Raw genomic sequence first — 14100 nt, forward strand, 5'->3', positions numbered from 1 at the left:
ACAAAACTGAGAAGTAGTAGAAGGGAAGCACTAATTACAAATAAAAAGCCTTCACAAAGGAGGAGGAGTGTGAATTCTTCCATTTTCTTCTGTTCAAAGTTTCACAGACACATTTGTTTGCCTCATTGGTTCACTTAGTAAGCTAGAAAGCCTCAACTAAGTTGAAAGAATAGGAACTACCACAGTAGAGATCTTTAAGATTCCTCTCAACTTCTGTGTGACACTAACACTGACAATTTTCACACCTGAAGAACATCCATTTGAAGAACTCATCTGAAATCCTGAGAACACTGCCAAGGTGTCCACAGTTTAAAGTAACCGAAGATAGTTTTTTTTCAATTTAACTAAGTGCAGTTCTGTTACAAAATAAAAACCATACATTTCAGTTTTCATATAGACTGATCAATAAGACTGTGTGCAAGTACACACAAAAGCAGTAAGGGACAAAAACAGAAAGGACTTTCCTCTTAAATAAAACCTAATTTATACAGATAGAAGGACTCTAAGTGAGCATGTCCAAATAATTTTCTTGAAAAGCAGCAAGTTTGTGAAAACTTAGACCCAGAGTGGCTCTAGACCCAAATGAAGTGGCTATATTCAAAGCAATATCATAACACATCTCAACCACTTCTTAGGTAATTTTCCACAGCTGCACACATTTAATGTAGTGCAGTTTTCAGTTGGAGGAGCTACTCAAAAATTATAGGTAAAGTGTGAAAGAGTTCTTGGCAAAGTATCTAAAGACAATCATGACCAGTTGACAGTAGTAGTATTTTTGTATGCTGTGTAAAGCCTAAATGGTTCACTGAAAACTTTGATATTTACAGGCATGCTTATGTAAGATAGATTAAACTAGACGTACAGCAACAACAGGATGCTTTTAATAATATCAGCCTAAATATTTTCATTCTGATTTTGTATCTGTACTTTCTGAATGAGGCAGAAAATTACTATGCCAAACAGACTAGAAGAAACAGGCAAACTAAGAAAGCATTTCTTTCTAGGAAGAGCGATTCTAGTAAATATGTTTTATCTAAAAGCAAACTTTATTACAAAATTATGTTCTTAAATTCTAATGAACTAGACTGAGGTCTAGTAAGAACAACTCACCATCAGTGCTGGAAAGCTCTGTCTGTGTACATGTCATAAGTTTGGCCACACAATGGAAGACAAGTTCCCTCTTTTCTTCCTCAATTAAGAAAGATGATAAACACTGAAGTGTATGCAATCTGCCCTCTGTTAATGGAAGGAACCTATTCATAGAAGCAAAACACCAAGAATGAAAGGAATGCAAAAACTGAACTAGGAAACAAAGTATCAGTTGATTCACAAATGAGGTAATATCCTCTGACATAACAATCCCACATGCTAAACCAAGTCTGACTTTCACATGCCATACACAAGTATAATTTCATTTTCAGCTTTCAGTTGTCAATGGCCAGAAGCAGGATCATTTCACACTATCACTATTCACCACAAACTGCAAGTTTATAGGCAGCACTATTGAGATACCCGTCTGCTGTCTTGAAAAGCTCTTTCCTCTCCCAGGATACGGCGTTCTCAGCACGGATCACTTTGGCCATGGTCAAGGACCAGAGTCTTCCATGTTCTTCTGACCTTTAAAGAAGAAGAAATACCCTGGTTAACATATGCAGATGTTCAGATTCACCACAAAAGCATCTGGATGCATTCTGAATCAACACACGGATGGAATACAGGGGCACTCTGTGCAATAGAAATATGAAAATAGAGCTAAGAGTTGTTTCACTTGTTCTCACATACCTGTCAAATACAGTTTGCTGCAGGCTAGCTGTACTATTCAGAGTACTGAACTCCTCATATGTGATGTGCATCTCTTCTAACATATGAAGATATTCCAGAAGCAGATTAGGAGGATTCTCCAATTCTTCAATCCATTGTAATGAATACAACAGTTCTGCAACTAAATAACAGCTGTTGTTTATAAATGACTACTGACTTGCATAAGCAAGAAGTTTCAGGTCAAGTTTTTGTTGTTTTTTTTTTTTTAATATGTTTTTAATGCATTAAAGATATTATTTTTACATGCAATCTCAGATGCTTCAGAGCATGAACTGGATATTTGCCATTGTACCATAATATATAAGAGAAAAAAGGCTGCAGTAATCTATTCTAGATAGTCAAGAAATTTTATAGCAAATTAAGCATGGCATGACTCTTCTCTGTTCCCCTCCTTTTCTTTAATATATATTTCTTGAAGACAAGGCAATCAATATCTAAGTCCAGAAGAAACCCAAGCAAATTTCAAAAGAGCTAGCATGTGGTTCCTTCATCAGCTTACAAGGACCCACACTGCACAATTACACTTGTCATCATGGTGAGAATTTCGGAGATAGAATTGTTAATTTGATCATGCTGCACTTAATTTGAGCATTCTTGAAAATAAAAGGAAACTAAATTCCACCTCATGGATTAAGAAAAATTTTTGTCTCAAACTATCTTTACATTATGGTTAAACCCTCAAGGGAGGGATACAGTTCTTGTAGCCCAGTCATGCCAATGCCCAGTGTTTTTTGGCAATGAACATATCTGAAGTTTTGAAAATTCATACTTCTCCCAGTTCAAAGTTCTGTTGAGACAGGATGAAAATAACCAAAAGTGGTCCCAGGAACATAAAAAGTATTTTTAAAGGAGACCTGAACAAAAATAAAAAAGAAAAAAAAAAAAAAAAGGAAAAAAAAAAAAAAAGGAAAAAAAGGCAACAAAAAGTAAAAGGATAATTTCTCATAACTGTATGCCAAACTTCAACTATGTATTTCTAGTTTTCAATTCAGGTTACAACTACTATAAAATAAAATTCCTTTAAGTTTTACCATTGTAACTTACTTATATTATCAATTTTCTTTCTTTCAGCATCATGATTTCCATTTTTCAGCTGAAGTAGTACCATTTTACTTAATAAGGCTGAGGTACACAGATGGCCTGGAAGTTTATTTGTGTCGCACAGCTTGACACTTGATCCCAGAGGTTCACAATTCATACTAAGCCTCCCTTCCAAAAGAGGCTTGTGCATCCACTGTAATACGTGCATAAAAAGAGTATGAAAAAATACTTTGATCTGTTAAACCTTGAAAATTCAGAATGATTAAGAAACTACCATGAAACATACATATTCATATCAAATGCACAATGGTGAGGATGACCCACTCCAGTGTATTAAAAATCTAACTGCACAGCAGTATTTTGAAACTGTACTGCTGCTCAAAACAAATACATTTCTTTAGAACTCTATGTATTTTACAAGAAACTGTAGGGTTACTGTAGAGTGGTGTCTGCACAGGAAATTGATGTCCTTCCCACTCTCTACTCTATGTATGTCATTTTGTTGACAGATAGCATACCATATTCTTCTGCAGATATTGGTGTCTTTCACAAAATTAATCTTTATGAAGAATTAACTTAGAGATAAAAACATCTTCACAATGTATACTCTGTCAGATAAAATTCCTAAATTGTAAAGCAAGTCACTGGTGTGCTGGGTAGAAAAGGGTAATTTCATGGATTTTGATTTTTCTCCAGTAGTACTGGATGGGTCCATAAACAGAGATTTTATCCCCTTTATGGGCAAAGTCTAACAAGAACCTCTGCACAAACATATGGTACTCCTAAGTGCAGTGCCATGTCATAGGAAAGAAAGCTTACCACCCTAGGGGACAGAGGCTTGAGGAAAGATTGACCACCCTGTGCAATCCATTATCATTTCCATACCTCAGAGCACAGAGACTCGTGCAATTTCCTCCACTCAATTTTGTTTGGTGTGACGTGCTCAACATAAGCTCTCACAAGATACCCAGACTGTCCATCAGCTTCCATGAGCTTCAACAATAAATCACTGACTGCAGAGATCAAAACCTGCAGACTGGGAAAGGGAGAAAACACTGCAAACAAGTTTGGCACTCATGATTAAGAGCCATTTGCATATTTTCCATTGATACAATGCTCCATACATGCTGTACCAGGAATGGTGTAAGTTCTTCTCTACCCACTGCCTGCACCAGGCTGAAAAGTCTCTCAGGAATACAGACATCAATTCAATGAAGGCTATTACAGCACTGATCCTGGTTTGTTTTGAGAATGAGACATTATGGAATAAATAAACGTGCATCCCAATTACCTTTTAACATCCAAAGAGGAAGACTGAACTTGGTTCTTGACCCACAGTGCAGCTTTAAGCAAAAAGGTGCTCTGTTTCTGAGTGCCCTGAAGCTGATGCACAAGTGAATTTACACCAGACATCCAAGTGTGTTTTAATTTGCATACAAGTACATCTATTGTAGGAAAAGGAAAAAGAAAACAAAACAAGAACAAATGGACGAGCAAAACTATCACAAACAGGTAAACTCTAATTACAACCTACAGCATACAGCAACAATCACATGTCTAAAGGTCCTACAGTAGGTAAACAATTCTCTTTCCTGTGGTTACATGCAAAAAACTATCAAAGGCATATACACAGCCTTCTTCTTGTAGAGCAATTTTAAATTAACTGTGACTCACAATAAGATTTTATTTAATTTAATTGAGAATTAGAGTGATGTTCTTGTTGTCTGCAACCATATGTTCATATGGTCTTCAAAACCACAGATCTTTCCACCAAAATATTGAACATTCACAACCTTAACAGTCATTTATAAAGCAGCAGTGTTTTCCAAGCTAGTACTGTCCTACTTCACTTCTATGACAACACTGAATCATTGTATTTACTTGTATTAATTTCAGTAAATATATGTATCAATTTAACACCCTCACATTCTGCATTCAAAGTATATAAATCAGCATCTCAGTCTGAACATGAGACATGATCCATGAGAGAGAGGCGTGGATCACAATTTGTCTGGGAAACTTGGCCAATATAAATGGTTTCAGAATAAATACATGTTATCTGTAAAGAAGCAATTCTACACACTTTTTCATAGACCACCCCCCCCCCAGATTGCAAAATTAGCAAAAAAAAGTTAATTTGTTATATTTAAAAGACTTTAAACAACTTTAGTAACAGTCCAAAAAGTGTGCAATATCACAGCCTCCAAGTTAGCTGATACTAACATTAAAAAAGCTTCAAAATCCTTGTAACTATGTTCAGGACTTGATGCTTAGTAGTAACTATGGGCACTGTAAATTAAAGCACAGATTTTCATGTCAGTTACAGCTGCAAATGCTCAATGTACGTGCACCCAGTATTCTATCACATACTCGATTGTGTTTCACAAAAAGGAAGAATTTAGATGTAATCATCAGCTAGGAAAAAGCTCAGCTGAAGTTCTTTTTCCAAAATACCTGTCAAGTGTGTTGCATCCTGCCTCTGAGCACACAACTGGAAGATAGTAAGGAGCAAGTCCTCTGAGGATGGCATCAGCAAACAGCCTTTCACTGAGCTGAAAAAGCTTGAGGCCACGTCGCAGATGAAAGATACTGATGATTCAGTATCTCCAGCTTCAGAAAGATCCTTTGCTTTAGACAGAGCTGCTTGAAGTTTATCAATAATCCTTTCAACAAAGGTTTCACCTATCAATGATTCTATTGGGCAGAGGAAAAAGACAATATACCTGATAAAGACAACTATGCAAAGATGTCATATTAACATGGACCAATTTGATTTCTGTTTACTAATTTCTGTTTACTAATTTTGAATACAAAATAAAGTGCAAAGCAGTTTCAGTATCCTGTGGCAAGGAGTTCCATTATTTAATTATAAACTGTATGAAGAAGTATATTTTTCTTGGCCCTCAAGACTGCTATCTAAGTATGTGTTACAAATTCAAGTTCTTCCACTGAAAGAAACAATGATACATTTCTCACTATTTGTATTTTCTACACAAATCGTGATTTTATGGCTTTTAAGTACAACCCCATCCTTAATCACTTCCACTAGAAGCTGACAAATTCTAGTCTGCTTTCTTGACTCTACAAGCAGAAGCCACTGCTTGTCTAACCATCCCTGCCAGATTTCTTTGGGCATAGTCTATTCTATGTTTTTCAAAAGCATATAGAATATTGCAAATGACCAAACTTGAATAAGAATATTGCAGTGACCAAAACTATGTGCAGAATTCCAGATATTGACAACATATTCAGTATACTGACTACATGCTATAACAATTTTCATTTGTCCTCTGTTCTTTTCACAGCAGCTACTAATAAGATGTATTCCTCTTTTGCTGCTTTTTTACAACCTGCCACTTACAGGGAAATACTGCAATGACTGAATATCTCTTTTTGATTTTTAACAGGTCAGAGCCTATCATTGAATTGATACAGTTACAATTGTGTTTGTCCCATGTACACTAGTAGTATTTATTTGCCTTGGATTTCTTTTGTAATCTGTTGTATCAGTTAAGCATTCAATATCACAACACACTGCTATGGATCTGTGAAGTTTCAGCTACAATTATCTTCCTTTCAATAGATATCCTTTTTCCCCTTTAATTCCTTTTGTCACTAAGCTACTGATCCATGAAAGTCTCTCCTGTTCCCTCCATGACAATTTGCCTTAAGAAACTTAGATAAGAGATCTCAGTAAAAAAATCCTTTTGAAAGTCCACATACTCTACTTTGGTTTTAATGACTAAGTCGAGAACCTCTATAGCTCCTCAAAAACTCTTAGGCTTCAACTAATATGATTTAAAAACAGGTCAAACAGCACACAGCAGAAAATTAACTCAGGAGTGCCTCCAGCTGTAGAGTCAAAAAGCAAAGTCACTGGACAATCAGACCTAGAACATCACACACTCACAAGTACATTTGTTGAACTCTCTGTGGAGACAGGAAACAGATTTCCCTGATGGTCCTTTACACCAGTATCAGAAGAAACAATCTTAAGGACACTTTCAGGATGCATTGTCTAAGAACATTCACCACAGTGAGCTGCCTGTGTGTATATTTGAAACTTGGAAACACCATGAATGTGCACAGCATCCACTGACATTGAAATATGACACCTCAGGGATCAAAGCAAATGCTGAGTTTACATGGAAAACATCAAGAAAAATTAACTCCCCTGGAAGTCCATATAAGATACTAAAACTGCAAGAAACAAATTAAATTGGATGCTATTAATAAAAAAATCAGAATACATACACAGCATTAAGAGCACACACAGAGTTTTTAAAAGACATGGAAATAAATGGAAATAGCTCAAAACAATTCCAACATCCTGTAATAAGGCATTACTAAAACAGACATAGGTCCATAACAATTGACTTGGTATTCCAGTTCTGAAGGTACATTTCACATGGTATGATTTAAAAATTCATATTATTTTACAGCACATCAGCTGATAGATCAACCTTACTTAAATTTTCCTCAAGTTTTCAAAACTTGCAAATCTGAATCTTCTCTTTAAACATGTTTAGCAATGTGGACCAAAAAAATGGCAGCTACTGCTGCAAGTTCATGTTTACAAAATTAAATTGGATGTAGAAAACTGGCTTAAGTATAAAGAAAGCCCAGAACTAAGAAACAAAAATCCCAACGAAAAACCAACCAATCAACAAAAAACTACCAGGAGAAAGCCTAAATGTTCTATATGAAGTATTCTGGAAGATCCCAAATTCTTTCAACATTATGCAAAGCCTAAGTGCAGCATTTCCACTTCATGAATTCCAAGGATTATATATGCTCACCACTTTTAACGTGCTGTGACAACACCAAGCTCAGGAGGGTCCATCTTTCTGAAGAGGCTGATCCTGAGGAAGCTGCTCTGGGTTTTAAGCCCAGGTGACAAAGATCATCTGCCAGCACTACCAGTTTTTCTCCAAGCGTGTCTCCTTTCAGCCAGTCAGAGACTAAGGAAAGTTTTATTGTGCTTGAGCATGCCTGGATCACAAGAAAAACATTGCAGGAATCTTTTGAGGGTAAAGAATAATAGATTGGTTTGGCTTGGAAGGGACCATAAGATCATCTTCCAAGTTCCAATTTAAGTACCAACCCCCTGCCATGGGCAGGGATACCTCCCACTAAACCAGGCTGCTCCAAGCCCCATCCAACCTGGCCTTGAACACCTCCAGGGATAGAGCAGCCACAGCTTCTCTGTGTAACCTGTTATTAACTATTAACTTTTATTACTAAGCATAAGATTAGTATGTCAAACCTGCACACACAGAGTGAGAATTATATCATCTGCCACAAACAGCCTTCAGATTTTACATCTGCAACAACACTCCCCAACTTTCTTTCTGTCAGAGACAGCAACTTATGGCTGGGTCAGATCTCTACTGCAGAGTGAAACAAGTCACCTTCTGAAAATGCTTCTTTTATGTTTCTCTTGCAACTATAGAGCCCAGGAAATTCCTACACTGGAATTAGAAAAATAACTTCTGCATGACCAAGTTGGCTAAAATAAAATCTATTTAAAACTGTTTATAGCACCTGAATTTCTTTAAGAAGAAACAGAATATCACAAAAACTTTAATTTGCTGATAAGCCACTGTAAGTTACAAAATCACAAAAACTGAGTATTCCTAAAATACACAGCATATGTGAGGGAAGATCCTGTGGTCTATGTACTGGACTGTAAGTTAAGTGCTATGAGTTCTTGTCCAAATAGTCATCAAACACTTCCTATTTCATTCCATGCAATTACTTAAATGTCAGTTTGTTAATACTGAGTGGGAAAAAATTGAATATTACCTTTCCCTTATAAGAACCTTGTAGGGATGATGATATAAATAATCATTTAAATTATTGGTCTAATCCCCAGCTCCATTCTCTCTAGTTTAGAATAGATGATACACAAATCAGGAATCCCTCTGGCTCAAAAAGCAAACTGACCAAAAGCAGAAGGGACAAAGATTCTTTTGTTTGGCATCATCATTTCATTTTTAAGACTGTCCCCAAATTTAAATGCATTTAAAACAAACACTACTCTGAAACTGTAAGATTTTCAAACTATGGAAATTACCACTACAAACACATGTTAGTGTCAAAGCTAACATCAGAGAATTATTAAAAAATATGCATAACAAGAACAACAAAAAAAAATCTTAATATTTACCTTTTGAATTATCTGGAGAAAAATAACCCACTTCAGATCCATCTGAAAAGAAAACCAAAATTACCCAGTATTTAATAAAAATCTTTGCTGAATAGGAAGGAATAATGCCATTTTAACTGTTCTGTAGGCACAAGTAGAAGCTGATAAAATTCAGTAACAAAGTTACTCATTGCATTATTTCTGTCTTGCAAATCTTTCTCTCCCACAAAATTCAGTAAGGAACTGTATTTATAAATAAGGCTACCAATGACTATTATTAAAATACACTGTATAAAGAAGGAAGAGCAGAGAAATTCTAATGATACTTTTTTTTAATGATTTAGACCATATAGAAAGGGACAGAACCTTTCACCCCAACGCTATCATGTCCAACTTTCCAAAAACTACCTTACCTATGCTGAACTTAATCCAAAGTCATGTAGAATTATCATCCATGCAACAGTGCAAAAAGTAAGATTATTAGTGAACCACAGCCCACAGTAACAGGAATAACTGTGATAAAAATTATTAACATCATGTACAAGTCATACCTTTGCTAAATCATCAAGAATGGCTTTCCTTTCATCATTATTGTTGCAACAATGAAGTACACTGTATAAAATATCAACCAGGAAATGGGTGTCTTTTCTCCAGTCTTCCTTCAGCCAGGTTATTAAATTCAGATACAGAAATTGTACAGATGGACTTCGGTTACGAGCTTTCCCTTCATTTTGGGATTCAGCTTGAGCAGGGCTTATATCATTTCCTTGCTCTAAAAGTACTTGGAAAACTCTGTTTGAGGAAAAAGTGTTGAGCAGGGCAGAGAGAAATTTCAAATGCTGTTCTGATTTATGTTCATTGACATGCACAATGCTCAGCTCAGCCAGATTGCAGACTAAGTTCTCTAGAGGTTCTTTCCTTAGACGTGAAGTTTGATGCAAGTTAGCCTGAATTTCAGAGTCACTATTTCTTTCCGTGAGCTTTAGACTCTCTGTGTTCCTTTCAGATTCATCCTCATCTGCAAATCTGATTTTTAGAGATTTTCTATTGTTTGGTTTTGTAGCACTCTTCGGATTCTGAAGAATTTCTAGCATACCAGATATGGCAAACAGTAATTTCTCATCAGCATCCAACCTATCAACATGAAGTACACACATGTTTAAAAGATGGCCCCAAAAATCTGACAACAGTTTCTGGAAAACTTCATCTGTGCCATCATCATCGGAGAGTTCTGCTTTGGCTTCCCAGGAACTCAGCATTTCTGCTGCTTGATAAAATAATGGTCCACTTTGTAACTTGGGCTCCTTAAGTACAGCATTGATAAAAGGAATTAGCTATAAAGACAAAAAAATGTATTAAAGAACAGTGATCCAATTCATAAAACCATTTTATTCTTTATTATGCCAAGAAATTATATAATTCTGAAAAACATTCTGGAAGCAACTCTGCAAGTATCAGAATTATTTATTTTTGAACACTTTATAAAAACTTAAAGGATGGGAGGCACTTTTTTCCCCTTAAATATAACTTTAATTGCACAGTAAAAAGAATTATTTCATAGGAAGAAAAAACCTATAAATTCAGTACCTTTAGTTTTGTTACACATTGCTTTCTATAATGAAAGGAGGTGAGGGTGGGTCTCTTCTGCCATGTCTCAAGTGAAAGGATGAGAAGGAATGGCCTTAAATTGCAGCAGAGGAAATTCAGATCAGGTATTGAAAAACAAAAATCCCTGGAAATATGGTCAGACATTGGAATAAGATGCCCAGGGAGGTGGTGGAGTCACCCCCTCTGGAAATGCTCAAGAGACACCTGGATGAGGCTCTTGGGGACATGGTCTGGGGGTGATTTTGTGGTGCTGGGCTGACAGTGGGACTGGATGATCTCAAAGGTCTTTTCCAGCCTTGACAATTCTGTGTGGTTTCTTTTGTAAAATCTAGGGAAACTCTCAGCAGAGAAGTAAACCCTCAAAAATCACATTTCTCTTTAATTCTGACTTATTAAATGTACACACACAACAATATTCAGGATTTCTGATGAATACCTGGTCACATATAAGCATTTGATGAATTTGGCTTTGGTCTTCTTCTCTTTTCTGAAGTACAGCAAAGCACAGACACTCCATAAATGCAGTTATAATTGCTGAACTTTCTGAAGGACTGGCTGTTGTCCTCTCACTTGACAACCTGTGAGAGGACACGGAAGAAACAAAGTGACTCAGTTTCCAAAAAACCCAGTATGAATGTTATCAATGCACCCTCAGTTATGTTGTTCTGATCCAGACACCAGGATGAGAATACAGGATCATAGAGTCATTTATAGCAGTCAGATCAAAACAAAGTCCATTTAGAAAGCTGACTTTTTTAAATGCTTGACCAAGCATTTAATAGAACCTAAATCAAAATAACTTCTTCATCCACTCTTAGCATTCAGAAAAAAAAAAATGTATGTAAATGGAGAAACCATATACAGCCTAGCACACTGTCTCATGATTCAGATGACTGTCAAAACTCTTTTGCAATTTTCCACACACCACAGAAGTTCAGAGAGCGTCACTTTCTGTCATTATAGAAAAAAAAAAGAGGAAGAAAAAAAAGGAAAAAAAAAAGAAAGCAAGTCTCCCCAGTTTTGAGTCAGAAAACCTGCAATTTCTGTACATTCTAAGGAATATTAGATCATACAAATGATCACAGAAATATTACAGTCATTGTACTACTTGTAATAGAATTCTACACACTTTTCACACAAACCCCTACATAACTATCTTCTCCAAGAGCTCTGCAAATTTCCACACCAACATCAGCCAAGAACTGATTTTTTCATTTATTTTTTAAATAAATGAAATTTCAGCATTTCATAAAACAATTTCTATATGCTTTTGAGTACACAATGCACAGGTACACATTTGAATTACATTTGATAGAAAGGTGGTTTTGAGGTATTTTAAAGGCATAAAGTACAAGCAGTTTCATCCTTTAAAAATGAGTATCACAAGAATTAGTTTGTGCATAAAGGAAATCTCACTATCACTAGGCTAATCCCCTATGAAAGAATTACACACTGGAGAGAAGAGCCTGATGCTTAAGAGTCACCCTTAATAATAATGTTCCAAGAGTCACCCTTATAATAATGTTCCATATCCAAATTTCTCATGGGCAAACACAAAGCTTTGACAAGGAAAGACAAGAATGCTTCATGTAAGGAAGATGTAGTAAAATCAAAAGGAGAGCTGAAGATTTAAGATGACAGGAACAGCCACAAAGGACTGACCCCAGTTTTGGATATTGAAAAAAAAATTTAAACACATAATCTCATTTATCTTTAAATGCTTAAAGATTAGTTTATTTCCCAATGTAAAAGAGACTGATTCCAAATAAATAAATCTGTGGTCCATACCCTTGAATTATAGAGCTGAAAAAAACTCTGAAGTATTCCAGCTTTGGTTCCACAACGTCAGGAGGCACCTTGCTAATGAAGGGCAGGAGGTTGGGGTAGATAACAGCAGCTAATCCTCGCCCACCTTCTCGAAGCACTGCCCAGAGCTTTGGCAGAACTCCTTTTCTGGCATTCACATGACTCCAACAGTCCTACAGAAAGAAATTCACTTACTATAAATTAAACAACAATATGTTGTTTAATTAAACAACTATAAATTAAACAACAATATGTTGCCTCAGAAGAACTCCCAAGGAAGCCATTTAACCTTTATTATTAACCCGTATTATAGCTGAAACAAGTCATTGTGAAGTTTCAATTCTTTTAAGTTACTCACTTGCCAGTATCTTTAAAATTACTTTCTCCTTATTTTGGCTTCGGAAGTTAACATGATAAAACTATTTCTGCACTGTTTAAATTCAATTGACCTTTCTTATTAGCCAACAATGATTAAAGGTTTCTCTTTAATAATGCTTTCATGATGCTTCTATGAAGCATCATGGATAGAAGCATCAGCTATTGTAATTAACACTGTATTTAATTTTAAGTTGTCATTATCAAGGCAAACCGATGACTGAGTCTGGAAGCATCACTAACTTCAAAACTCTCTTCAAAAATTTTCTGATGGTTAGAAAATACTTTGCCACTTTCTTCTTCCTATTTTTTTTTTGTCATCCGATCTATTTTATTTATTATCATATTTATTTATTATAGTTCAAGGTACCTATATTTATAATAAGCTGAACAAAGACTGTTTAGGGCTTTTTCTTCACAAAAACTTGTTACAGTTCATTCCAGCAGTTGCAAAAAGGATCTGCAGTGTTAAATCCCCAAAGGATAGCAGTCTATGGCAACAACTCATCCTGCAATAAATTCAAAGCTGGTGTTTCACTTAAAATTAACGGAAAAAAAAAAAAAAAAGAAAAAGCTGTAGAATCCTTACATTTGAAGGGGAAACAAACTAACCGAAAATGCACTGCAGGTCTTTTTTGTAACTGTCTTTAAAAAAGAAAAAGGTTTAAAGCATTATTTGACTTACTAGTAACTACATTTAATGAAAGGATTTAAGGTTAATTAAATTAAATCCATAAAACAACTCTAATTTTCAGCTATGCTGGACATGATATATTTGAAAGTTACACTGAAAGAAGGAGGATGTACACTTAAGGAGTTCCTGTTACAAATTATAAAGAAAATCCAGTCAAGCCTGTCTTCTACACAGAGAACAACACTTGGTGAAAAGTTAAATTTGATGAAAACATCTGCCCCTTACACTTCCCACATTACCTCAATAGTGGTGATAGTATAAAGCACTGCTTCCCAAAGAGCAGGACACACCACTGCATCACTGTCATCAATGCTGAGAAGAACAGCAGGACAAACTCTTGATGCTTCAGCTTTCACCACCTCAGGCAAATGCTGACAAAAAGCAGAAATCAGCTCAAAGAAAGCTGAGCGAACCTGACAGAGGCCACAGAAGGAAAAACAGAATTTGTCACTACATGTAGTTAAAAAGAGTCCTTTTAAAGCCAACAAAACTTTACAACACACCATGCCTTTATTTTACCACATTAACAAAGGTTAAAATATTATTAAAAACCAAGAAAACCGAAGCAGTTATTAAACAGTCTTATCAAATATTTTAATGTGATTTG

At 35.7% G+C, this 14100-nt stretch overlaps 1 protein-coding gene across 3 annotated transcripts in view; it reads right to left on the reverse strand.

Annotated features, from left to right (window-relative positions):
- The window catches only part of LTN1 (listerin E3 ubiquitin protein ligase 1), a 31019-nt gene that overhangs the window by 10754 nt on the left and 6165 nt on the right, over nucleotides 1-14100 (reverse strand). For all 3 annotated transcript variants that reach the window (XM_021535376.3, XM_021535377.3, XM_021535375.3), the window contains exons 7-19: nucleotides 13733-13906; nucleotides 12407-12597; nucleotides 11055-11196; nucleotides 9562-10344; nucleotides 9032-9073; nucleotides 7662-7854; nucleotides 5317-5556; nucleotides 4154-4307; nucleotides 3748-3898; nucleotides 2866-3055; nucleotides 1783-1942; nucleotides 1513-1617; nucleotides 1111-1253 (exon numbers count right to left, since the gene is read on the reverse strand). In XM_021535376.3, coding sequence (XP_021391051.2) covers nucleotides 1111-1253; nucleotides 1513-1617; nucleotides 1783-1942; nucleotides 2866-3055; nucleotides 3748-3898; nucleotides 4154-4307; nucleotides 5317-5556; nucleotides 7662-7854; nucleotides 9032-9073; nucleotides 9562-10344; nucleotides 11055-11196; nucleotides 12407-12597; nucleotides 13733-13906 — 2668 coding nt within the window. The remainder of the gene's footprint in view (nucleotides 1-1110; nucleotides 1254-1512; nucleotides 1618-1782; nucleotides 1943-2865; nucleotides 3056-3747; nucleotides 3899-4153; nucleotides 4308-5316; nucleotides 5557-7661; nucleotides 7855-9031; nucleotides 9074-9561; nucleotides 10345-11054; nucleotides 11197-12406; nucleotides 12598-13732; nucleotides 13907-14100) is intronic.

The sequence above is a fragment of the Lonchura striata genome, chromosome 2, assembly GCF_046129695.1.
Source record: "Lonchura striata isolate bLonStr1 chromosome 2, bLonStr1.mat, whole genome shotgun sequence".
In the NCBI taxonomy this organism is placed as follows: domain Eukaryota; kingdom Metazoa; phylum Chordata; class Aves; order Passeriformes; family Estrildidae; genus Lonchura; species Lonchura striata.